Source organism: Sardina pilchardus, chromosome 24 (assembly GCF_963854185.1).
Source record: "Sardina pilchardus chromosome 24, fSarPil1.1, whole genome shotgun sequence".
Classification (NCBI taxonomy): domain Eukaryota; kingdom Metazoa; phylum Chordata; class Actinopteri; order Clupeiformes; family Clupeidae; genus Sardina; species Sardina pilchardus.
This window is the reverse complement of record NC_085017.1, coordinates 15,328,603-15,356,465: the sequence shown is the minus strand read 5'-3', so window position 1 is coordinate 15,356,465 and position 27,863 is coordinate 15,328,603. Positions and strand designations below refer to the sequence as shown.

At 43.9% G+C, this 27,863-nt stretch overlaps 1 protein-coding gene across 1 annotated transcript in view; it reads left to right on the top strand.

The window, feature by feature from the left end:
- The first annotated feature begins 3,339 nt into the window (after window positions 1–3,339).
- trps1 (trichorhinophalangeal syndrome I) overlaps window positions 3,340–27,863 on the top strand; it is a 106,486-nt gene continuing 81,962 nt past the window's right edge. The window contains exons 1-2 of the mRNA XM_062530146.1: window positions 3,340–3,585; window positions 10,170–10,532. Coding sequence (XP_062386130.1) covers window positions 10,520–10,532 — 13 coding nt within the window. The 5' untranslated portion in view covers window positions 3,340–3,585; window positions 10,170–10,519. The remainder of the gene's footprint in view (window positions 3,586–10,169; window positions 10,533–27,863) is intronic.

The window sequence follows — 27,863 nt, the reverse complement described above, 5'->3', positions numbered from 1 at the left end:
ATGGCTAAATTAACACTTCTGAAACTTTAAATATACAAAGTAACATACATTGGATAGCTCAGACATTGTCAAACTTCACACAAGGAAGTTTTTCCTAACATTTTACCAGACTGTTCATTCACCCATGGCTGGAGATTACAATCCTTAAGTCTCCATAATGCCATATTCCCTTTTTGTTCTCTTGTTGTGCTGTATAAAGTGCAAGGGGTGGGCGATTAGGCCACTCTTTCAAAGGGCCTATAAAGGCCAGCTTAGACTGTCCTTGGACGTCATGAACCGTGGGTTTATTTTTGTACCTAGTACTTAACCAGAGGTCTAATATTTATCCACTGTCTGTGGGCTGGATATGACTCTCTTGTTGGTCTTTTAGTCATTCTGAATCAAATGGGGAAGCAAGAAAAAAAAAAGTACCAAGAGCAGGAAGGGATGGTGACAGTTAGATGACAGAGTGACATCTATGCCAAGCAAAAAGCAAAGTGCCACGCCTGTGGGTTCTGTCCAGGCTGAATGCTAAGAAACACACACACACACACACACACACAGATACACACGCACGCACACACACACACACACACATACACACACACACACACACACACACACAGATACACACACACACACACACACACACACACACACACACACACACACACAAACAGGAAGTGAGACTGACTGATATCAGGAAATGGTGAAGGTCCCAACAGCAGGAAAAATGTTTTTTGTTGTTGTTGTTTCTTGTTTGGCCCTGAAATCATAGAATGAGTGCATATCTTAAGTTTATTGAAACATTCTGAGACACACACATAAACACACACACACTCACTCACACACACACTGGTTTTGGCTGTGGTGTGACCAGCTAACAGGAAAACACTACAAGGATACGTAATGTGGACTGTGGATGGCCACAGCGTTTAGCCGCTAGCCTTACATGAGACAGCAAAAAAAAAAAAAAAAAAAAAACTTTGAAGGGTAGTTGTCACCTTCCCCCATCACGAGGTCTAAATATGACCACATGATGTTGCTGGGTGTAAGCATGGACAGACGTAAGGGAATACTGAAACTGTAACGTTATCAACCACATGGATTGGACACTGTGATGGAGCCAAGGATTACAGTATGTAAAACGTCTCACAGAATTCTAAAAATATTCAAAGTCAAGCACGTTACGTCTCCGGTCTACACATGATCTTGTACGAGTGTGATGAACGGTTTTTTATTACATATTTACATGTGACACTTCCCAAATGGGTCACCAGAAGACTTTTATGAAGCAGTGTTATATATTACATGCTCATGTGATGTGGATATTTCCTAGAACAAGACAAGTGTAGACAAGTGTATCAACACATGCAATGACACACAGAGAGCCCATTCCCTCCTCCCAACACACACACACACACACACACACACACACACACACTGGATGCACTAAAATATCTATATTGCTCAATGCAAGAAATGATATTGATCTTCCTAACTCAATCTTTTTGTTGCAATTTGGTGATACTTCACCCTTCCAAGTTGATCGTTTAATGGTGCACTTATTTACTGTAAGTGAGTGTATCTCTATTGTTAATATCTAGATTAATACTGTAGTAATTTATTTAAAATAAACTCATGACATGTAGTATATTTTTTACATAAGTATCATAGTTGTTGGGTGTTTATATAACATGAAAGACTTAATTTGCACAGTGTGTGTTTCATTAACAGTTAATACTTGGCGAGTGTAACAACAAACAAACAAACAAACAAATTAATGCAACAAATAGATGAAACAAACAAACCTTAAATAAAACAATTGTATAGGATGAATTCATGTTTTTGCTGTTGACTTAATATAACTTTTGATGCAAGTTATCATACTATGTTTTAGTATGTTGGTATCTTAATCATCTTCATTATTATTATCAGCCTATTGTTGTTGTTATTTTTATTATTAGTAGTAGATGTAGTAGTTGTATTAGCAGAAGTAGTAGTAGTAGTAGCAATAGCAGTAGCAGTAGCAGCAGCATAAGTTGTTGTACATAATTAATTACACAATTTAGTAGTTACAAACATTTCAATATATACAGTTTGTCTAGTTTAACTATATTTGATGCAATATGTCTCATTCTTGTCAATCTATAATTGGGCAGAATATGAGATGGGTGACAATGAATAATTCCAAATAAGTTTTCCTAAATATGTCAAAGTGTTTTTTTTCGACTTCTGGCTGATAAATGTGGCGAAGTGTTCTTCCCGTCACTCCTCTTGTGGAACATAAATTAATGTAAACAGTGGTTATTGTACATGGCAGGATTTTGAAACTCACCAACAGAGGCATAAAGAGAAACTGAAGGATGGTATTCTCACCGCAATCAACACTCATAAAGTTATTTATATGCGAATTGGTACACCTTTATGAGTCTGTTTTCAGATTGACTATACTGGCATATGAACACGCATTCTGAGAACTGAAAAAGAAAAAAAATGACTGCACACCACAAAACTCATGAAACTTCACAGCATCATTCCTCAACTAAAACGTGTTGACAAGGGTATATGCCTACATGGAAATGTTGCTCTTAAATATCACATTTGATTTACACAATAGGCCCAACAACTTACATCAGTTAAACAGGCAGACAGACTAAGAGACAGACAGATAGACAGACATAGGTAGGCTAGATAGACAGAGAGAGATAGAGGTAGAGAGAAAGAGAGAGAGAGGCAGAGTGGTTTCTGCCAGGTGATACAGACACATCTGGCCACAATTACACTTCATGTACAGAGTTAGACTTAAAACTTTACAGCAGAATACACAAGGTAAAATCTACACTTTATGTTCACTGGCTAGGCTACTTGTTTGTATGTTCGAGAAGTAGGTACCATGTTCCGAGTCTTCAAAAACTTTATTTCCCCCTTATTACTTAAGTATCAAATATAATCTGAAAGGTTATTGACATGAACTGTCTAAATGGTTACAAAATAGGATTATTTGATATTGTGATATTGAGTATTTTAATTGTGACAAATTATATTATTTTATGTCTCACCTGAAGTTGCTTAATTTACATAAACTATCCATTGACACGAAACATTGGAAGCGGTGTTACTGTGTATCAGAATAAATATTTCATCATATTTGAAAGCGCTGCAGTTTGCTGAAATCGGTTTGAATAATTAAGCAATGGTCTGTCTATGAGCGGCGAACTAGGTCCCTGTGCCTTTAAGAACACTCGGTCTAGGGTGGCGCTTTCCTCCGCAAGGGCTTCTTGATATTAATAGTGTTGGTGTCTTGAAACTGACGTAATGCTTGGAGTCTGAGGTCCTGACAAGCGATAACATTTCTGATAAAGAACTGAGATCACTGCAAACTAACCTCCTTTTTTCCATCCAGTCTCAGGCGTTTTTAATATCAAACACAGTCACCCCGATTCCACTTGCACAGGAGAAATTCGAAATCTTAGATCCCCTCTAACAACAAAAAAGAAATAATACCCCGAGATCAACAAACAAACAACACAAAGACGGTTCATGGCTTACGCCAAAGCTCCACCATCTTTCAGACTGCAAAGACTATTGCAATTTAATCAACAGGTAAGGAGAAAGCGAATCAATGAACATTACGAGGATGGCAGACAACAATGAGATGTGAATTTGCAGTAGTTCCTGAATGCTGAATCGCTTTTAGAAGCGAATGTTATGTAATGTTGAAAGAGCTAAGGGATTTCGTGAATCAGTTGTGAGCTACTTTGCTGTGAAAAAAAGAGCAGGGCTTCTCGGATTTCACATGGCATTTAGGTTTTGTTGGGTCAAACGCATGAGAAATTGAAATTGGCTACTTGCTACAAGCAGTAGCCCTAGAGTGGTCACGTTCACAGACAAGGAAGAAAAACATGAGTTCCAGTAGGTTTGTGGCTTACTTTTTCCTTCCCATTTCTTGAAATCCTTTTATTTCATTTTATTGAAATGCAGCGCGTTGCGGTGTTGTATATTCGAACGAATGGTGTAGTCTGTGAGGAGCTATAGCATTTGAAGTCTGTGCTAACGCGGTCCTATTTCAGATGTGACAAGATGTGGAGTCTTCTTTGCCGCAGCGCGTGTATTTATTTTCATTGTTTGTGAGAAAGCGCATGGTGGGGGGTATACAAAGTATCAATTTAGAACTACAGTAACTAAAACTTCAAATAGTATCCTAGGTAGAGGCATTTTATAATGTAACGAACTGAAGCGCTATCATGCTGTTTTCCACGTAACTTTTTCAACTTTCCGTAACTGATGTTTCTTAAAGATAAGAAAACGCGTAGGCATAGCAACATGCACTGAGCTTGAGACTATTTGAGAAAAGCGACAAAGACCCATGCTGATTCTTCATAGTAGTTGTTGCATGTCTTCTTTTGTTAATTTTATTTATCCCATCCACCGTGCCATAGCCTATGCATATTGTTTGGACTTTTTAAAGCATAGGCTGATATTTTGGGCTATTATTTGTGTGGTCAACTTTGTTATCAGTCTACAAGTCACGTTCGGGGCAGCAGACAAACGCAGTGTAGCCCGCATTAAGTAGGCTACTTTTCAAAGTTAGCAAGACATGGATTTCCAAAATATCGTTCACAGTAGCATATGAGTAGCACCAAATGAGTGTTAAAGAAGAAAGTCAAGCCCAAATCAATTCAAGTAAGTGTTATATGCATTTGTTTAACTGACAGATTCATTGAGACACACTTTGGCGCAAAGTGAGTAGCCATAGTTCTGAAAGTTTCTTGCAGTGTTACCACGTAGCCTATAGAAAGCAAGACTAAATAGCTTTTATACTTTTATCAATTTGTTACACTGTTGTTAGTATGCCGTAATATGCATTTTATTACATGGGCCTATTCATATAGGCTAAGATACTTTCAACAACTAACCTAGACTGCCTCATTTTCTGGGTCAATATTTTCTTTGATGTCAAGCGTATTTGCAATGTTTCCGACTTCGATATGAGCTGCCTCCTGACTTGCATGTATGGGGACAGAGAACCTTTAGTGTGTAGCCTAAAAAGTTACCCCAGTATTCAGTCTACATAGTTTGTCTCAAAGTTTAACCTACCTAATTCCTGAGACGTCGGTGGCAACAATATTATTTACGGGACTATGCATGCCGGTTGATAAGCAGTATAGGTCAGTATTATAGCTTGTCTTATCAGATGAAATCTTTTGCTTTTAGTCCTACAGAGAGTGCACTGACATAATAGTCAAGGCTAGGCTATCTCACTGTTATGACACAAAATTCCCATGTTGGTTCCAGTAGATGAGTTGCAGTATTTCCTGTAAACTGTGAAACTTGCTACATGCGGTGTATCTGGAAATGATACGTTGTGTACCTATGAAAGCTCTCTTTCTTCTCAGTGAAAGTTTGTTAATGACGTGGCCTAGGCAAACAAGCGCCGCGCATCATTTGGTGTGGTGCTGAGCTACAGGCATACAGTCAGTGAATAACGATTCATTTCTAAAATGGGTCAGTAGAAGAATGAATTACATGGTCTTTTTATATTGAAAGTTCAATTAAAATAATTTATGAACTGGTAATGATATGAGCAATTGCACCTGATCAATAACAATGATTGCATTGAAAATAAGCCCAAGGTGTAGGCCACAGTGTAAAGGCAAAATTTAGTTACTGAAAAAAATAGGAATTGCACTGCATCAAATTAGGTGTGTTTCTAATCCAACCATGACAGTTTTAAAAGAGAATAATAACAAGAAAACTCAGCTAGTATTCAGTATTTGTTAATATATTAAGACTGGTAAAAATGTTCTCTGTGAGTGTTGATGGTTGTCTATTATAGACTGCAACCCTTTACTTCCTCTCAAAAGAAAAGGAAGATACGCTTTGGTCGTGTGATAAGAGGCGTTTGAAGTGATTGAAAAGCTTGAGGTATATTTGAAATGTAAATGGCCTCACATCTGTGAGTTCTTTTGGGGTTGGTGGTGGTGGTGGGGGTGCAATAGATCAGGCCTGTATAGTCGGGGAACTTTATGGCTGACAGATGAATTTGGGTCTCGGCAGCAGGAGAAAAGAACAGTGGGGGGCTTGCGTTTGTTATACATGGCTTTAGAGTTTGCACAACTTCTTTTGCAGAGTAACTTCTAATCGCAAGCAAGGCCAGCCTCTCACTATGTGTGCTTGCTACAAGATCCATAGATGAAAAGGAGGGACTCGCTCACTTCCAAAAAAGACATAACTCCATATTACAAGTGGAATATTATGTTTCTCTAAGCCACACGTCTTAGATATTTTCCCACTTATTTGGGACAAAAACATTTAATTTGAAAAATATTAAAAGTACATACTACTACTGTTTGAATTTGCTGCGAGCCATGGTCTTTGGGAATACCTGGGAATTTCTCATCTTGTGAAGTAGTGCACTCACTGTGAGTATTTTTGTGGTCGCTTCCTATCTTCTGAAGAAAACTTTCCCCTTTTCTACTTTGAAGACGACTTGCAAATGATTGATGTAATTTTAATCCATGTGTACTTCGAAGCAGATTCATGATTATGCATTCACCTTTTCACCAAAACTAGAGCTACGGGAGGGAATTTTTCCCTCTCACTCCAGTCAAAGAAAAAGCTATCGCATATGCATTCTCTTTTCCCCGATTGCTGAAAGTTCCAAGGGAACTCAACTCTGTCTGATAAAGGAAAACATAACTCTATAAAAGTTTTAGATGAAACAGATGCCACTGTAAGATTGAATACTGGGGCATACAGGGGACCATTACACTTAAGCAACTTTTAGGAAATGAAACCTACATGAATTAGCCAAACTTGAAGAGCTGTATGAAATGAAAGATAGAAAAACATATTCAGAAATACTGTTTTCACTGTCTGATAGTGGATGAATTTCTTACTTTTAGCATAAAGAATATGAGCAAATTCTTTGGATCCTTTGTATAATGCAGGTTAAGGAATTTCATATTTTTCTTCAGTTAAGGGCAATATCTTGATACCACTTTGTTGTTATCAAGAGACAATTATCTGTCTTCACACTAAACATTGATGCACATGACAATTATCTCTAAGTAGTGCCTCTATATGGATATTCTATTTTGTTAGCAGTGGCATATCAGTTTGTGTCATACAGTATTTTAAACCGTCTTTGTTTGCATCTGGTGTTGTCTTAGTTTAAGAAGCCTTTTTGGTCACTTTGAAACAGACAGGCCGCATGTCAGTGGCATGATGTCAGAATATATTCCCTGCTTTGTTTTTGATCATAAGTGTTTTATGTACCTATTTATTTACTTGTACTCGCCAACTGATGCCATGCAGTTTGAATTGTTAAAGCCATTGAGGAGATCTAAAGAACTTAAGATTTTTCGGAAAACCATTTGCCGAAATGCCAAAGTTTACTTTGAGAAGCCCGACTGCTGTAATTGGTAGCTTTAGCTCTTTGAAAATGCCATAGGTTCATCATACTGGTCTTTCAGTGGTTTGGTTTGCAGATTTTGGTGGAAGTGATGAGGGTGGATTACACCAGCGAAAACGTAAATGGTCCTTTATCACCCTTGCTAGCTCATTGATGAAGTGTTTGATATTGCTTGTTTCTCTTGAATCCATCATCTGTTGCCCGGTCTGATGTGGCAGTTCATTTAACAATTAATGCCAAAGTTTGATGGCTTTAAAGTATGATGCTCTATAGTGAAATCCAAACACGGTGGCATGTTTCACATGTTGCTGTATTCATACCATATTCCTAATCGAATGTTAATGTTTTCTATTAGCTTGTCGTTTCTAGCACATTTACACAGACATGTATAAAAAATGCTCATACCCTGTAAGGACTTAAGTATTATATAAAGAATTTAATTATGTGCAAACATGTCTAACTCACTTGACCACACAGTGATTAAAAGTTATTGGTGGACTATTTGGGAACTCATTTAATTATTTGATAGTTTGTTTTTGCGAGAATCAGTTTAAATGGTTTATATAATTTTAGTGTGTACTTTTAAAACTTTCGGGAGTTTTCTATTGTCAATGTGATGAAAGAAACTCAATGTTTGAATAATAATAACAATAATAATACTGATAATAATAATAATAACAACAACAATAATAATAATCTTAATGATAATACTAACAATAACAATAATAGTGATAATAAACAGTAAAGGGAAAAGATGTTATGATGGTCGATATAGATATGAATTCCACAGGGAGTCTCGTAGGGGTCAGTGCTCTGGTGCAAATTGGTATGCAAGCGGCACTTTATTATTTTTGCAGGTGTTTGGGGCCCTTGTCGAGAGCAACCTTGAGGGTAGGCTAGCAGTAGCCCGCTCCGCTCCGGTGTTTCCGGTGGCCGGTGCTGTGGTCGTTCCCCCCTAAGTTGTACCCCTGGCCCTTCTCTGATATCAGGGAGCGCGGAATTATTTTTACTTTTTACTGGCCCATGGACTGGGATCAGTGTAGCTATCTTTGTCTTGGCAAAGGCAAATTTGGAGAGCTCAGGAGTGTTTTAATTCCCACAGATAAGGAAATTCTCATTAGTGCTGGTTGATTTAAAACGATTAAGCAGAATATGAACAGCAAATGCAGATGTAGCATCAGCAATGTAATACTCCTGGTGTAGATTTTCCCCTGTGTTTTTTTTATTTTTTTTTGTTACCTCACAACTGTGTAAAACCACACTCGCAGTGTAACGTCTGTTTGCTACAGCTTGTTTGTTCGCAGCATGTTTATATGCTATAACGCATATGTCGAGCAGCGTATACTGCCAAGACCATGCGTGAATAAAAACTATGCATAAAAGTTTTTTTTTTCCCCCACAGCCCAACAGAGTGTTTTCAATTATAAAACAGACCTTTATTTAGTATTACATACCCTAAGTTTAATACATAATACTTACCATACTTTTGTAATTACAAATGTCAAAAATTTCGAGCGTGGTTTTACAAGCTATATCTTTGCAGGCAAGTGTGTTTTGCTGTCGTTAGGTTAGTGTAAAGCTATTAGGGCCTCATGTAATGAGACAGGGTCGTGATTACCACCTGCCACATTATAATTCATGTAATGTGTGTTGATGTACCATATAATTTAAGATACACTGCCAATCCTTAGCCTTTCTGCTGATAAACCTGGTTTAGTGTCCTCATAGTCACGGTATCTCCATACGATTCCACTCTCTAGTCTTCATGTAGGAGGGGAAGCAGTCATATCAGTTTCACTAGTTACAGTCTTACTGTGAAGTCTCTCCAGCCGAATTGTGTTCATTTTTCATCTTCTTCTTTGGATGGTGCTAGAGGAGTAAGGCCTACCTAGACTGGAGCATCGATGAGTCATTTAGCCCTCCCGTCCTCGGGAGTCTGTGTGTGTGTGTGTGTGTGTGTGTGTGTGTGTGTGTGTGTTCTTGCCATCACACTTTTTGTCCCACCACCTCTCTGTCTCGCTCCTTTTTCCCTCATGGTGAAGTGTTCTCTTTCCATCTGTGTGGTCTGGGGCTAGGACAGTGGCTGTAGAATATGCTGCTACATTGTTTGACACAGGTTGCACTGAATGATTCAGGATTTTTTTTTGGGGGGGGGGGGGGGGGGGCAGCCGTTTGTGTGTGAAAGGGTGCTGGATTGTAGGTGTGTGTGTGTGTGTGTGGTGTGTGTGTAGAGGGGGTGGTGGTAGGAGTTTTCCTCGAGAATGTTTGTTTTCCTGTTTCCAATTTGGTGTGCCAGAGGGCCTGTCTCGTCAGAGCCCCCATTCATGAAACCTGCTGTCATGTCTCCACCGAACGAGATGACACAGGATTCCTTTCTCTCCCTGTGTTTACACTTCTGACTAATTGTTTTCCCCTTTTTTCCCTCGTTTTCTTCTTCTCTTTTTCGGGATCACCTGGCGAGTCCTCCGAGGGCTCTGAGTCCACTCCGTCTAGTAAAGGAATGTTGCGGAACTGTTTATCACAGTATATTCTAAAATGTTACAGCAAATCCGACAGGCATGTCTTTATCCGTGTGTGTGTGTGTGTGTGAGTGTGTGTGTGTGTGTGTGTGTGTGTGTGTGTATGTATGTTCTTTTTAGTATTTGTGTATGTGCCAATCCTGGATTGAGTCATAAGTTTGTATGTGACTGCTTTGTTCAATGTGCATAGTAATTGCTCTGACTTTTAAAAAGTGTTCTTCCCTCTTTCTCTTCTCTCCACTGTATGCTTGCAGTGAGGGGAGCTTTGTCTGACATGTACGCTGCTTGAACCTGGGGGACCACGCACACCTATCAAGGCCTGCAAAGAAACGATAGGAGGAAAAAGCGACTGTCCAAACAAAAATAAACACGGGGACGGGACGGGAGAAGAGGAAGAGAAAAGAAACCTCAAAGGAGGGGGGAAAACAGAAGAAGAGGAAGCATACAGAAGAACAAACACGGCGACCCAACAATGGAATAAATACGTATCCAGTATGGGAGTGAAATAAAAGGATAACTGTGACGCAGGGCAAGGGCTTTGGATATTGTGCCAACTCTGCTATCTGGCTCCCAGTGAAAGCACCGCTGATAATGCTCTAACCCAATGCACAGCAGAGGTACGTACACAACATTGTGAGCTCCGACAGGGGTAAACGTAACAGATTATTCACTGTGTTCGCTATTTATGTGTCCGTATTTATTTGTAAAGCATTACAGATTTGTGGCAAGGCTGGTTAGGCAACGAATAAGGATTAAGTAATGGCACAATGTACAGTCTTTATTTATTTTATTATTATTATGATTTTTTTTTTTAAATCTATCGTTTTGATGGCTCTAATCCACTCTTTGTGTTTATGACTCGGTTGGGTTAAGTCAGGTTCATCAGATGCTCCGTAAAAAAAAAAGAGAGAGAGAAAAGATTTTTTTTTTCTTCTCTGAGTGTAAGTTCTCGCAGCATCGCTGAACTTTTCCTGCAGTCGTGAGTCCTGCTGCTTGATAGCTCAGCTGTGGTAGTGTGTGTATGTGTGTGTGTGTGTGTGTGTGTGTGTGTGTGTGTGTGTGCCATGTAGCGCTTTGATCTGGAGCGAGGCACTGCTATCATCTCCCTGCTCCGTGGAGCCTTTTATGTGGAATGTTGTCTTTATTGACTTTCCCCTCTTTTTTTCCCCCACTGCTCTCCGCTGCTCTCTGACTGTCTTGACCATCGCAAATTTTCTTTCTGAGGTAAAGTCTGGAGGCCACACAAGAAGTCATGCTTCCCTGCGTCTCTGCTCCAGATATTCTCTCTTGCTGCGGTCTGATAGGCGCTTGGCTCTGTGTGGGTCCCACCAAACCCTTTAGCCATGCGTCTCACTGACCTCCTTTTTATGTTGCTGTTTCTTTGAAATGGTCCAGACATCAGACATATTTTTTTTTCCCTCCATTGCGGCGCTATCAGAGCAACGCTTACTGATGAAGAGAATAAGTCGCCGTGTCATTCCTTATATGGCCGAGCATAAAGTTTTCATTAAAGTTTAATGCACTCCAAAGCCTAATAATTTTCATACAATGCGTTTATGAGGTCTTTGTGCAGGGCCTGACAGTCAGGCTTTGTTTCTCTTTGGAGTTATTGATAATAAGCAACAGAGTCTGACAGCCGCAAGCAACTTGAAAGGCATATCCGAGGCTCTGGCATTTGTTTTGCGCGCTTGTAACTGTGGTAGTCACTGGCTTAAATTCATCAGGTGCTATCATAAACTTTGTGTGAAAGTTTATATTGTTCTGATATTGTTTCGGTGTCAGAGGCAATTGAGAAATGCGAGCGTTTTCCTTTCCTCTCAGCCTAAGAGGTTTTTCAGTTATTTGCTGTTCAAATCCTACACGACATTTTGGGTATTATGGTCTTTTCCCTGTGTCGTACTATTGTGCGCGAGTCGCTGGCTTTAGTCTTGAACTAATAATACAAATGCAATGAGCGTAGAAATCCAATAATCTCATTACATTTAGAAAATGACCGCATACTTTGTGGTTTGGGATACTGAACAGTAGTTGATCTGAGATCTCGAATGTGTGTCATAGTTGAACCTCCCTTCTCCCACATCGCCGCCGCCACCACCATCACCATCACCACCACACACACCCATGTCTCTCTCCTCTATTGGGGTACATGCATATGAAACGTGCTATAATGAGTTGGCTATTACAAGACCTTTCCTTTGTTAACGCTGCAGAAACGAATGAACGCTCCTCTGAACTGCCCCTGCCATTTCAGCAGATTTGCGTAATGTCAAACACATGCTATCTTTTTTTTTTTTCCAGGCTCCCATTCGAGAAGAAAATCTGTCTGTACTTACGCACACAATTACCTCTGTTACTTCAGATTGGCTAATGTGCCTAAACCAATGCTCGCGTTTGCTCTTGAGTGAGCCGAGGGACAGGCGACAGCTGAGATAACCTGTATGCTTTTCCGAGACCCTCTGAGGTCAGAGGTCGCGTCACTATAACTATTTGGGTAGGGGTCCCTTTTGTTGCTGTCCGTCATGGGAAGTCTTCCTCAAAGCATCGAAGAGAGGCAAAGGTACATAGGGTTAATAATCACGTGCATAATAATGTATGAATCTTAGTTTATATTTAAATTGCCACTCTGTCAGTTACACTGCTTTGTGGTACTTGATATTGGTCATGATATTGGTTTTGTTGTCTTAGATAATGGGTGTAATAAATGTATTATTATTATTATTATTATATTGCTATTATTATTATACATAATGTAGTGGAAATATCATCAGTATTTTTTTTTTCTGGTGTCCTATTCTGTAGTTGTATTTGTATATTGAATATAAAGCTGTTACTTTGAGCATCTAATTTGAGGCTTTTAGATCGGTCTGTGTCTCCTCTGCTCTCTCAGGCCTCTCCTCTGTTAAGGCCTTCGCTTGAGGCCTCGCGTTGCTCAAGGATGGGTCTTAATGTGCAGATAGTGTGCACAAAGGCCTCTAGCAGTGATGATATACTGTATATGTTCAGGGAATTTTGGGTGTTATTCATTTCCATTTGAAAGGATTTTCAGAAGTCTTTGAAATAGCTGTTGCCTCACTTCTCCACTCCTGTTAGATTTAGCTCGACACACAGATTTTGCGGAGCGTTTTTTTGTTGTCTAACTTCCATAGACAGCACGTCCTCCTCATCCTCCTGTGCAGAGGAGATGTTGCTGCAACATTTCGCTTTTCTGCAGGTCCTTTTATTTCGGGGCGGATAAACAGTCTTTTTTGGAGCGCTCAGCCTTAGGAGCTGGCTTTACAATAGGCAGCCTTGATTTGTATAATCCCTGAGAATTAGAATGCAGATGGAAAAGGAGAACGTCCAGCCGTCAGCACGCAGTTCTGCTGTAGGTGCTCGTGTGTGATGTATGGTGTGCCAGCGTGCGGAGGGACACGGCTGCTCCCAATGATTCCATAATGCTCATTTAAAAGTCTAATCTTGTGGCTCGAGATTCTCGTGGATTTTTTCGAACGCTCGTCCGAGTGTGTCTCGCGAGCCAAAATCGGCCCTGCCTTCGCCTCCACAGACCACACGGTTTCCCGAGGCATTTCATTTGCTAAAGTTTTGACTTTACTTTTTTTTCCCCTCCCTCGTTTTTTCCTCCTCTCTGAAAGCTCAAAGGCTACAATGCTGGCTTGACCTTGTGAGTGACTGAAGTTAAACGTATGTTTATTTCAGCATAATAAGCCTATTCATTATCATCACCGGCAGCAGACCAGGAACATTGACGCATGGGCCAGCCGGATGTGTGTCAATAGTTCCAGGTTTTCTCCAATGCCAAGATGGAATTTTACATTGCGGATTACGCGTGAGAGTGTGCATATTTCAGCTCGACCTTCCCGTATGTCGGATTCCCTTCCCTTGTATCCAGCACAGGCAACTAATGTCTGGTCAGAAGGTACATTTACACATGGCTAGTGGATAGATGAGGGAACGCGTCCATCATGACCGAAGGCAATTATTATTCGATAGTTAATGCCAATGTTTCTCGGCACCTAACAGCAATAACCAAACCAGTCCCCTCGAAAACGAATCTCATTGGATCGCAAGCAAGAAATGATTCCTAGACCACTGACAGAATGCAAAACAAGGGAGCGATTCAGTCCCATGTGGTGTTAAGAAAGAAATGGTTAAGTGCAGGCCTGTTGTTTTTAGCAGATTGTTTCCGCAAGGCCTGCACCATATGGCGGTGGAAAAAAAAAGGCCTCAAAAGGGGTAAAAAGAAAAGGGGGCCGGGCAGTGCAGTGAAGCTGCGAAAACAAAATGTCTCGGGTAAAGCCTCCTAAATTAAAGGGTAATGTCAAACGCACCACACACTCAGGACTTGTTTATTTAAAAAGCCAAGCCATATTAATCAACGTCTTCATCATCACCTCTGGCAGCTTGAATAATGTTATGTGTTTTTTTCCTCTGTCTGTCTTTCTTTCTTCCTTTCTCTTTTTTTTTTTTTGGGGTGACTTTGCGTAATTGCCGATCCAAAGAAGGAGTCTTGACAAAGCAGTGCCGACCACGTTGTTCACACATTGAGCGATGCCTGTTTAGCATCAGCAGAAGAACAATATGGAGCCATTGGTTCTCAGCCCAGTCTCCACTTCGGGATGGAATGCCACGATCCGGCCTGTGAACGTTTTGCGTTCAGGTTGAGAGGTGATGGGCCACTTCAGTGTCACTCAGATTCCTTCCCCCTCATTCCAAAAGACTACCCTTTCACCTCTGAGTATGCTCTGTCACCTCAGCTTCCCCCCCTGTGCCTAAGACTGATGCTATGCCCCACATTGGCCCTTGTGTGCCTCAGGTCCTTACCTGTAAACTGCCAAGTCCCTCAGGCTACTGGCTGGTGTCATCTGTCCCATTACCATGTGTGTGTGAAACGAGTGTTTAAGGAAATCACCATTTGTATAGTTCCAGAGCCCTCAGCGATATACAGTGCTCCCCACTCTCCCCCTGGCTGCTTGTCATCTCGAAAGATAAAGCAATCCACCAGCGTAGGTGTTGCTGTGACACTGTGCGGAGCAGCAGGCGAGCAATGTTAAACCTCGCTACACCTGCCAGCGAGCCAGCATTGTCTCGCTAATTGAGGGCTTCGTGCGTACAGGCTTGACTCTGGGGCTGTGGTGAGGTGAGAGGAGCATGCCGCTACGCTCCGTCACGGAGAGACGTACAGTAGACTCGGCGGGAGAGGGAAAACGGCTTCCACGCCTTCAGGCTGATCCTGCATAGTAGAGGGAGGCTCTCCTGTGTTGGTGGCTGGGTGCTGCTCACTGGACATTTTGGGGATCCTGTCAACTTTGTGAGCTTGGTTCTGCTATTGTGTGACAGACAAGGTGGGATATTTTACGTCATTTTAGCAGATCCATGTTCTTCAAATCATTGTGTTATTTTATGGTACTGTCATTTGTTTTTGTTTGTAATTTGTATGCAAGTATGTAAATGCACCCAAAGGCATATTTTGGTGAAGAAGTCATCATTGTGTCCTAGCCAGGCTCATTGATTGACCTGGCAGGATAGCTCTCTGAAGTAACATAATGAGCCAGAGCCCTTAGCCAAACAGGAGTCAAGAGAAACTCATAGTGAATGCATAACGAGGATGTCACTTACAGTACACATTACGTTCTGAGGAGAATGGCAGAAGAAGTAGATAGGTCTGTGTTGAAATATCCTTATGCTTGTAGGTTTAGTAGCAGGTTATGATTTAGCCATTTAATTGCAGTTCTTTCACCCCACTTTAGGTTTTGGTATCAGATTTTTGAGCAAACATGTACTTCATGTTGAACTGCACCAAGTTCTATAAATACAGACCCGGAGGAAGTGTGTTGACTGGAACTTACAGCGAGTGCTTCATTAAGCTACAAATCACATTTGAGGGAAGCGCCATGCGTTACAAGGGAAACAGGCTTCAAAGTTAATATTTGGGCTTTGTGCGAGGCCAAGTGCACACAACGGCTGGCTGCGTGGCTGACTCGATCAGACGTCTGCGGCGAGGGCAATTTGTGCAGAATGCCAGATAATGATCGGGCCGTCTCAGAGACAGGAGATGGTCCTCAGAGTGCAAGAGCCCCAACGGGGGAGACCAGCTCCTCCTCGTCTCCCGGGCTGAACCCAGACTCGAGCTGCTGTTTGTCTCTGTCAGAGGAGGTATAGAATATGTTGATCCTCGCTCCCACTCGCTCGTACACCTCCCCCCCCCCCACCACCACCACCGTCTTGCTCTTCCTGTCTCGTTCTCTTTCGCTCTCCTCCTTAATCTCTGTATCCTCCCTTTTCTCCCTACCTGCTTCTTTCTCTCCCCCTCAACTTTTCTCTGCCTTTCTAAAGCTCTCCTCTTGTGTATCTTTCACTCCGGTTTTGTCCCCATCTCACTTGGTCTCCTCTCTCCACCCCGTCAATTCACCCCCTCCCTCCTTCTCTCTCCCTCCTTCACACACACACACTCTCTCTCTCTCTCTCTCTCTCTCTCTCCTCTCCATATCTCTCCGGCACCGGCCATCATAACTCTTCTGGCAGGCCCCGCGGCTGGAACTGAGCAAAGGGTCTGCCATCGGGCGTTCTGCTCGGCACGCTCAACACCTATTATGGTAAACGGGCCGGGGTCCTGTCAGGCGTCCGCCAGCGTTTTGATTCACCGCTCGCGCCCCAGATTCCTCCCGCGCCTCTTTTCACCATGTTCTTAACTTCCAGATAGGAGATAAAATATCCATAAACAGCACTTGAAAGAGAATGTAAATGTTTATAGACTTCCTGCGAGACTTATCTGATATTGTTCTTATTTATACGTACCGCGGGCCGACTCGAAAGTCGCAGGGGCCGGCCAAATCTAAGCCCAGTCTGCTTTTAGTGCCGCAGCCAGAGCCCTGCCAATAGAGGGCTGAAGGGAAGATTTAAGTGGACAGTTGGACTGTGGACGAGAAGGAGCGACTGACACCAGGTTGGAAAGAATGCAGAGACAATACGACATTAAACAACCACCCCCCCACCACTCTATCTGTCTTAACGCCCGGGTTCCTCTTAGTGCTCCTCGGGCTTTTATCTCGGCCGAGTTTAACTTCCCAGCATGGTGCTAAATGTTGTGTGAAGTTGTACATCCACACTTCTCCCGGCATGGCTGTTGCTGTTGCTGGTCGTTGTTATGATTATCTGCGGACTAGAAGATAGTGCTTTGCTTACAGTACGTTTCTCCTTTTTTTTTTTTTTTCTTCTTGCATATCAGCGATGTTGTCATGAAAAAGCCATCCATTCCACTCGCCTGCTCTCCTCAAAGGCTACATTCGCCATGTGCTCTCTGTTCGCTGGAGAACAACACTCGTGGTGGCCACTCACATTTCCGATCTAGTCCCCCCCCCCCCCCACGATGCTAAATCAGTGCACCGATGCTTGCTCTTGCTCTCTGCCTGGTGGTTTTGTTCAGCTAACGGCGGAGTGGAGAGAGCATGCTGGGGTGGGAGGTAGCAGCTCTAGAGAAGTGCACGAGTGGGCGGTGAAGAGAGAGAGGGGGGGGAGGGGAGTGGGGAGGGGGGTGACAGTGCTCTGATGCTGTGGCCGCTCTCACTCTGATGAGTCAGTGCACGTCCTGTGCCCGGAGTGGCTCACTCACGCATGAGAGGATCACACAAGCACGCACGCGTGCACACTCTCGCACACACACACACACACACACACTAACACAAATGTATAATTTGCACACAGACAGACAGACAGACAGACACACACAGACACGCACACACAGACACAGATAGACACAGAGATAGCAAAAGATCTCTCTCACAGACAGACAGACAGACACACACACACACACACACACATGCAAATTCATACCAATAAGCCCTCTTATTCCGAGGACCCTTTATGTTATTAATTTCAAAACCCTCCTCAGTGTGAAAGGAAGCGCCCTCGACATGAATTAGTATTGTTTAGCTCTGTGACTTCTGTGTGGAACATTCTGTGTGTTTGAAGGTAGTTCAGTTAAGTTTGCTTCATGGAGGCAGTCATCATCATCATTTCAGAGCTCAGTGCTACTCCTTATCTCTGGTGGGCATCGGCCTGCTTCTCATTTTGATCCCCACCCCTCCACCCCCACCCCACCCTGTGTTGACAGTTAGACATGAGTCAGGTTTAGGAGGGGAAAAAGCAACAAAATGTGCATTTTTCTTTTCTTTTACGTTCCAAACATGACCAACATGACTATGTGTGTTCGTGTGTGTGTCTGTGTGTGTCTGTGTGTGTGTGTGTGTGTGTGTGTGTGTGTGTGTGTGTGTGTGGTAAAGACAGTGGGTGGGTTTGTAGAATGTTGGTTGGTTGGGCCCTTGCGCAATCTGCTATTCTGCTATGCGGGCATAATCATGTCAATGGGTTCTCTTCATGCAACATGTCTTGGGAGAAACTTTGCTTTAAGTCGCAGTAATCCCATGCTCACTTGGAGCGCAGTCAGGCTTAGTAAGATATGGGGGGTGTAAGGGTGTGTGTGTGTGTGTGTGTGTGTGTGTGAGGAGGGGGGGTGCCTGTGTGCTCAAGTTTGGCTGCAGCTGTGGAATGCTCTCTCCGATTCATGTTCCATCTCTCCCCATATCGCAGACGAGCCTGTAATTTTGCTGTTGAAATCATCACGAAAGGTATTTATCGAAAGGCGTGGCACCGTGATTGAATAGCTCTGACTAAACAGACCCAAGGCAATGTGGCATTAAAAGGAGAGCGTCTTAGACAAAGATAAATAAAGGGCAGGAGGAATTGGCTGTGTAGGCGACCGGCCCTCCTCCACTTGATGAACAAAGGAAATTGACAATTGGGTGCGCACCGCTCATTGAAAATTAATCTGGTGTGTCCTCACTTTGAATGTCAACTTCGATAAGGCGTACAGTATGTGGCATGTTGTTCCTCCTTGTTTTTTTCTTCTCTTCTTGTACAGACATTGTGTTCACTGTTTGAGCCTGTCCACGTCGAAAGCCTGAAAAGTGGCGTTTATATTCCAGGCCCACGTCTGACTAGATTGTGCTGATTTGGTGCGAACTGCGGTCTGCAGCCGTGCCGTTTTTCCACAGTTAAGCTGGGCGGTGCAAAACCACACAAATAAAAAAGCAAGGCCCTGCTTTTCTGCCCGAGAACACAGACCTCCACCTACTTACGACGCAAAACGGGGAGGGTAAGGCAGGAAAACCACAAGAGCGGGTTAGCGTTTTTTTTTCTCAAGGTGTAGGTGCCACCGACGTGTCAAGGTTCAGTTAGTAACGATTACAGCTCCCAACCCGCTATCCAGTTCCCGAATCCCAAAATGCCCTCGCGGAAGGGTGACTGGGTGGTCGGGTTTTGGTCGGGGTTTGGTCGGAGGCCCTCCTTTTCCTTTAGCACCACCTGGCTCTTTGGCCCAGGTGCGGGCACAGCAGGGTAAACTCTGCAGAGACCGCCCAAGGGTATGAGTTCCGCGGATGAGGTAGCTCCAGGCTACGTTTGTCTATGTTAGCCAGCAATCACCCAATCTCACACCGTCTGACTTCCACTGGGTTAAATGCCAGGGAAATGCTCATAATGTATTTATACTCAACTGAGTTTTCAGATTTTTCATATATGAGTGTTTTCTCTTCATCTTCAGTCTGCATCTAAATAGCCGTATTAGATTTTGTTTCTGAGGACACAGGCTATATGTTGTGTGTGGTGATGTATACTTTCCTTATGTGGAGCATGGTTTCATTATTTGTAACCAGGCCTGCTAGAAAGGAAATCACCTGGTGTGATTTATGAGATGTCAGCCGTGGCAATTTTCCCATGCACTGTTTGGCCAGAAAATGATCATGCCCACGGCCCAGTCGTAACAGTATGCAAAGAAAATACAAAAACCCCATCTTCACAACAACACAGTTCCACAAACTATTACTGTCAGTGGTCTATGTGAACTGAAGGCTTTTCTGTCCTTCCACTATCTTGAATTCCTCGTCCATCTGTCTACATGGAGACTATGAACGAGAGCATGGATGTGTCCGTAGCAGCTTGTAAGTCTGTAACAGAGTCGTAAAGGAAGCCTAACAAGGCACTTTAGGACCAGGCCGCCCTGCCCCTTCCATCTGTTCTCCGAGGAAGGTGCAGCTGGAGGTGCTTCTCTTTTTTTGTGTCCGGGAGAGGCTCATCCCTCTGTTTCTGTCACCTCCTCTTTCAGGCCCGGACTGTAAGGTGCCAACTCTATTGCCTCCCGGTGACCTCTGTGGCTGTTACTCACTATCACACCCAAACAAACTTGACACAAACAAACACGTGCAAATAAACAAGCAACACTGATAAACAGATAAAGGAAATGGGTGGGTGAGCTGTTTTTTTTTTTTTTTTTTTTTGTCCCTTTGGGTGGGTGATGTGTTTTTTTTTTTTCTTCAGTGAACCGGTGGAGGATTTTCTTTGTCATGTCGCAACAATGTGTGACACTAGCCTGAGGGGAAATGTGTTTTAAGTGCTGTGGTTTACTGTCGGTTTCGCACTGTAGCTGCAACGGCCCACTATGAATCGTAGGAAAATTGTTGCACCACTGAAGGGGAGGGGGGGCAGGGGGGGAGTGTTGGTTACACACCAGCGTGATTTTCCCTATCACTTCTCGATTTTGATGTCATAAACCTTTGTTTGACAGATAAAGGAGCTTGTTGCAGGGCACTAGGAAACAGCGGCTTGTAGAAACGACTTTCTCCCGGGCTCCGTGTGATGTGCTATCTGATACTCACTGCTCTCCCAGTGCCTCTGCTGTGTTTGTTGCAATTTGTAACATGCTTCTGGGTAGGGCACCGGGGAAGCAGCAGTCATAAAAAGCTCATAACCATTTAAATCATCGTGTGGAGTTGGGGTGGAGGGAGGGCGGAGGGGTTTGGGGGGGGCAGGTTGGGGCAGAGGGAGATGAGGGGGTGCGAGAGGAAATTAAATCTATTGTGCTGCCTTAAGGCCCCTCTAAACTGTCTCAAAGTCCTTCACAGGAAAGTTCAAAAACATCACAGAGCACGGGAACATCTGTTGCTCCATAAACGCATGTGTGAGAAAAAGCGTTAGCGGTGAGAACGGAGGGACAGTGTTAGGGAACGAAAGAGAGAGAGAGAGAGAGAGAGAGAGAGAGAGAGAGAGAGAGAGAGAGAGAGAGAGAGAAAGACAGAGAGAGAGAGTGAGAGAGAGTGAAAGAGCAAGTGAGAGACTCACTCACTAGTGTACGCTGTGATTGCATTTCTTCAGGAAGAAAACAGAGGTTCACACAAGCAGAAGTGCTTTCGCACTCAGAAGCTTCGCTAACGCTGTTGGGCAATGGCGCCTGTGACTGTGCCCTAGTGTTCTTTCCTGTTGCTAAATGCGGTGCAATTTCAGGGGTGGTGGTGTTCACTCAAGCTTACCTCTGGCCTGGGAAGCTTTTTCTTTTTGTTTAGTTCTGTTAATATACTTACCCTGCAGGTATTTCTGAACCCGAGGTGAAGAGACATTGTCTGCATCGTGGCGTAGTGTTTAATTTACGGCATTGAAACAAACGTCAATACCCATTAGAGGTGAGAGGCATTTAGAGAAGAGTCGAGTTGTTTGAGAAACAGTGGCCTAAAAGCTGATTTGGTTGTAAATGATTTTGAGAGATGTAGCGCAACATCCGTGACTGTTTGTTGAAAGTGAAGTGGGCCACGTAAACCATCACTAGAGCATAATGGAGTCCGATAAGGGGGTCATTATGTATTTCAAGAAAAGAAAAAGAATGTCTGTAGGTTAGCTCACGGGACCGAGTGCTACAGAAATGAGCTGTCTGGAACTTTGTCTTTCATTTGCTCTATCTGAATTACTTTCTTTTCTTATTTTACTTTCTTTCTTTCTCTCTTTCTTTCTTTCTTTCTTTCTTTCTTTCTTTCTTTCTTTCTTTCATTCTTTCTTTCTTCACTCCGTGCAGAATCGTGCAAGGGTTTATTGTGCTACTTGCAGCCAAAAATGACTGAATTTGCTGCAGGAAATGTCAAAAATTGTGGTTCAAATTGCGATAATTTCCGGGTGGGAATTATCCAAAAACTGCAAGTAAATTGCAATGAATAGGCCTATGACAGGTTTTGCATTAAAAACTAAATCTGTGATCATTGGTGACTGTAAGTTATAAAAAGACTTAGAGGCAATAGATTCTTAATGTAAGGCGCAAGTAAGCTAAAAACATGTAGGTTATTATTTTACCCTAATGTTTTCTCTTAAAGTGAGACGGATCTGCATTTCCAAAGTTGACGTCGTAGAGCATACAATGTGTGAGAGTTAATGGTGGACATGGCTCAGATGTTATACTTGGTATACGCTCAAACATGGAAACATTCCTGCAGTAGATCTCAGATGTAGATTTTTATATTGCTCAGACAATTTTGCATATTTAAGGAAATAGACTGGGAGTTAAAGAAAATTACAGCTCATTGCAAGCGTTTGGGGAAAATCCTTGCATTTGTGTGATTTTTGTAAAAACACAAGATTGCAAATTCCTTGAGTGGCTTTCTTTCTGTATCTGAGCTATGTCTACTTCTTCTTTCCTTCTCCTGTATTTTCAGTTCTTTCATCCTCTGAGCCTCTCCTCCCTTCTCTACTCTTTTACCAATTCTCTTTTGCACCTATTCGCTCTCTCTCTCTCTCTCTCTCTCTGTCTCTCTCTCTCTCACACACACACACACACACATGTTCACACATACACACACACACACACACACACACATGCGCACACACACACACACACAGCACGGCGTTGGCGGAAGCCTGTTATCTGCGGCCCTTCTCTGGAGCGCGTGATCCCTGGCCCTCTCTGGCAGCTCCGCGCCTGTGATCACAGGAAGTGTAGGGGAAGCAGTTGTTCTCTGTTGTCTCCGGTTCCAGTGTGCGCTGATTGAGTGCAAAGAGGGCAGGTCATTCAGGCTGGGGCCACCCTACACCCCCACCCCCTCACCACAACACCCCCCTCACACACACACACACACACATGCTCACACACACACCATCACCCACCCATCCCCCTCTTTTCTCAACTAGGCTGGAGGAGCAACAGGAGGAGGCGGGGGGGGGGGGGGGTGCTGTTTGGGGGTCCTGAGAGAGCTCGAGAAGCCCAGAGATGTGGGGGAGGGGAGTGCAAGAGTCGGAGCAGGAGGAGGAAGTAAGCAGCAACCAAAAGTTGCTCTGGTCGGCGGTGCACCAGCAGCACTGAGCCCCGGTGAGAACTGTCGGTGCGACAGGCCGAGGGCGCCGACGCGACGGGTGAAGAGTCGCGCCTGACAACGCCTATGTGACAGGTGGTTTGCTCAGATCAAATAGGTACAGAGAAAAAAAAAGGGTGCCGCTGCGTTACGGTTCGCACAACCTGTTCAGTTCCTCGCACGTGAGCGCAACGTTTGAAAGCTGGCCAAACAGCCCTGTTTTCTCATTCAGTCATTCGCTCTGGTGTGGCAACTTTCTCGAAAAGCTGACGCACTCAAACGAAGCATGGGCACGAAAAGTTGTAAATTAGTAGCTCTGTAAACCTAAACAACAAAAACTTGTAATGACAAGTTGTCTTTTTCGTTTACATGCAAGTCACGGTGGGTGCTGCGGCGCTCGGGTTTTTGCGGGCCATGACTTGTGTGAGAATCGCAAACCAGGGAGCCCAGCCTTTTGGCGACGCTGGTTTACCGTCGTCTTGCACAATTAAACGTTTCTTATAAACGTGTCCTGCAGTCGCGACTGGAAAGAGTTAAGGGCTGTAATAGCCACAAGTACAAGGGGAGGGAGCCGGAGTTATTGAATATCGCAGCCTCAAAAGACGTCAGGAGGGCCGTAATCTTGCCAGTGCTGCAGCGGCCTTGCCTCTCAGTGCAGCCGGGCTTTGATGTGGATGTGTGCTTATGAATAAACATGACTTAGGCTTAGTTGTGTGACTCAGGAGAAAGAGAGTGGGGAGAGAGAAAGGGAGGAAGAGAGTTGTGTGTTTGTTGTATTGTGCCCAGAAAAACGTGCCTCTCAGGGGGGGAAAGAAAGTCATGGAGAGGCAGTTAGTCACGGCCCTGTCCCATTCAGAGTGTCATCCTTTCACTCCCTCCCTCTCTCCCTCTCTCTCTCTCTCTCTCTCACTCTCTCACTCTCTCCACCTCCTTCTTGCTTTATCTCATTCCCTCCCTCCTTCTCCTCCTCTCCCTCTCTCTCTCTCTCTGTATCCCTTTCTCTCTCACACACACACACCTAAAAGGGCGAACTGCTGGGAAGAATTATGGGAAAAGCTCTTTATTTTTGACGTGTTCGCACCTCCACCCATTTCCACCCCCCCCCTCCCATTCCCCATTCTCTCTCTCTCTCTCTCTCTCTCTCTCTCTCTCTCTCTCTCTCTCTCTCTCTCTCTCCCTCTCTCTCTCTCTCTTCCCTCCTCCTCCAGCATGCCATAACTGCAACCGGCTTAAGGTGACGAGCCATACTCTGTCAGGGAATTAATTATGTGACCGTGTGGATTTAGAGTCTGCTTCTGCTCTCGCTCTCGCTTGCTACCGCTACCGCTGCTGCTGCTGCTGTTTGTGTTTCTAAGCTTAGACACTTTTTAAAAACTGATGCCTTTTTCTATATTTCTTGCCTTTCACCTACAAACAGACAAACAAACAGGACTGTTTGAATCTATGTTGTAGTTATTATCAAGCCTGATTAGCGTTGGGTTTGTGAAGATGAATCAGTCAGGTAATGTGGTAGGCCCGCTGGTTAGACATTTACAGATGTACAAGCTTCTCATAGCCAGAGGTCCAACAACATATTTTTCCCGATTGCCGTAAGCTTCGATCGTAAATCCTTCTCCAAGCAATCCATTTCCAGACTGCTTCCATGTTTACAGGGAGCCGAGGCGGCTATCCAGCTCAGGGTAGTGATCATTGCTGTGCTCGTATCCCAAACCTTTTGAAAACGCAAGGGAGCTTTTGTTGCGTCTCTCCCCTTGGCTGGGGGAGAGCTTTGCGTGTGTGTGTGTGTGGGGGGGGGGGGGGGAGGAGAGAGGGAGGAGGGAGGGGGCCTTTTCAAGAGGAGTCCTCCCTGTTGGGAGCGGAGTCTCAGATAAAGCAAAGTCATCGCTGCAGTTTTATGGCGTTTGAAAAGGAAGGCACATGACAAAGCCCACTCCACAAGTGCTCCATTTGCCCCCTGATTATTTTCCATGCCTGCGCAGGCTTTGCACACAATCTCTTTCTCCCTCTCCATCTCTCTCTCTCTCTCCCCCGGTACCTCTCTCTATCTCTCTCTCTCTCTCTCTCTCTGTTTCACTTTCCTTTCTTCATAAATCTGCGGAATATATTCTGTAGTGCAGATTTGTGTTTTTTCGGGGGACATCTGTAAAAGCCCATGCTTTTTCCGGCAAAAATCTGTGTCCTCTTCAAAAGGCCTCTGTGTTGCAAGGCGGCAGCCCCCTTTTTTTGTATTTGCTGCTAAAGAAGAAGGGGAGGATTAGCATGCTGTTGCGCACCCTTCTGCTCCATTTTCCTCCCCTCGTTGCTCCCGCGAATAAAGTCTATTCCTCTGTGATGGCGTTGGAGTAGACAGACGTGCGGGGCTATTTCGGGCCGCTGAAATGATGTCGCCTCTCCGACTTGTTTATAAAGGTGGAGTCTCCATTAGAGGACCGGGGTGTATTTTTAAGTCTCTCCCTTTTCTCAAATGTGACACACTGAAGGCCAGAGAGAGAATTCTTCTTGACACTGTTTTTTTTAAAGGAGAGAAAAAAAGGACATTTTCTGCTCTGGAGTTATCTAGTTCACTGCATATGTACTGCCAGGGAGGCTATAGTGGAAACAAGTGCCAAGAGGCTTTACTTTTGGGATAAAAATGCTTTCTCCATCCCAGGTCTAACATGTGAGGCTGCAGTGTTTGATGGATGGCCGAAGGTAGACTTCAACAGACTGGCACTTTTGAATTTATTGTCTTACATGAATTCCATATGAAGCTTTCCTATAGTCTCCTACGTCTGAGCAGAAGAATGCTTGTATGGGTGTTGCATTATCTTCAATATGTACTTTTTTATGTTTCTTTGTTATTCAGCTCACACGTAAACTCTCAGTGACTCCTTATGCTGAACAGACAAATCATAGTACAGGCACGTTGTTGTATTGTATTGCGTTAAATTCTCTCAGATGTGATCAGGTTGAGGATTGCATTAACTATTAGGCTACATGTTGACTACTTGGTGTCATATTCAGACATTTAAAAAGTGACGGTAGGAAGTTTGTATTGTCAGTTTTATTAATCTCATGCCATGTATATTTGTCTCATAGCCCAATAAATACCATCGATGTCACGCTGTCGTAAATGTCCAAAAGGTTAGGGATGATTTCGGGGGGGGGGTTGATGGGGGGGCAAGTGAGCAAGGGTGGCTTTGATGGTGAATGAAAGGCTTGCGCCACGCTGGGTTTTTAGGCAATAGAGTGAGCTGGCGGGGGGACACCGGTCCTTTACATGGTTCCCATGGCTGTGACTGTTTCCCCCCTAAGCTTGCACAGGTTTGTGTAAGGTGAAATCTCTTTCATGAGACAGAGAGAGAGAGAGAGAGAGAGAGAGAGAGAGAGAGATTTTTCTCTCTCTTTCTGTTTTTATAGTGCTTGTATCAAAACAACTTACAGCACTGTAAAAGGTTGACTAGCCTAGGAATGCAGGGGCTGGGATGTCTAAAGTTAAAGTTTTCTAACTTGATTTGATTAAAGAGCTTAAACATTTCTACCGGAGCAGCAACTTGATATCTGAGGGAAGTGGAGAGAAAAAAATGGTATGTTGTACTGCAAAAGAGACGGAGCATTAATGCCAGATAGTTATCTTGCTTCAGCAGTAATTATTTTCAATGTGGAAGGCTGTATTAGTTCTGGAGCTTCAATTAATGTGTCGCGTGGCTTCATGGTAACAATAGTTTCTGTAGATGGGTGGGGGTTAGGGTGGGGGTTAGGGTGGGGATGGGATTGGGGGGATTGGGGGAAGCGTGCGAGAGTGAGTGCGTGCGTGCGTGCGTGCATGCGTGCCCTTAGTGTGTGTGTGTGTGTGTGTGTGTGTGTTTGTGTGAGCTGTGCACTCCTGCTTGAGTATGAAAGCAGGCGCACGTGGACAGAATACAGTCTAATATAGCGCAATTGATTCAACACAATAAACAAACAGGCTGGGAACCTGACATAAGTTGTCTCCAAACCGCAGCACACAAACACCTACTGAAAGAGAAAAATAGCTGTGGTCAGATTACATCATCTGATGTGTGTGTGAAGCATCACGTTAGGGAAGGTGGGATGGGGGTGGGGTGACACTGGTGTGTGTGTGTGTGTATGTGTGTGTGTGTGTGTTGGGGGTTCGTCTGTCTAGTCCATCTGAAGGAGCTTTTTTTACACATGACCACACACATATGGTATTCTTCACTGAGTGAGCTAGAGGCCAGTGGCCATGTGTGGCTGGTGAATATCGCATTGTTCGTAAAAGCACGCTCGCCTCCCCTTTTGTTGTTGTTTTGGTGCCAAGCAATAACAGATAAAGTAGATTCAACTCATTTTCTTCCTTCGGGTTCGTCTTGTATCCCCCCCTTGACTGCTATTGAAAAAGTAGAGCCTTGTGCTCTCCTATGGCATCTGAGAGTTGTTTGGTGTCTCTTTCCTAGGGGGGTGAGAAGGCTGGGTAGTTGGGATGTGTGTCTGTGTGGGTGGGTGGGGAGGGTGGGGGTGTGTTTGGGGGGGATGTCTCTCTCTCTCGCTCTCTCTAGCCTCATGAGGAAGTCAGCCAGGATGTGTATGCCACTCTTGTCACTCCCCCTGAGGAAAGGGTAGGCTTGTGTGTGTGTGTGTGTGTGTGTGTGTGTGTGTGTGTGTGTGTGTCTGTCTGTCTGTGTGTGTGTGTGTGTGTGTGTGCGCGCCAGTGAGTATAGATATGCATGACTGCTGCCTGCTGTCTGTTTTGTATGTGCGCTGGGGAGCAAATGTATTCTGTGTCCTAAATCACTCCAACCCCCTCGTATT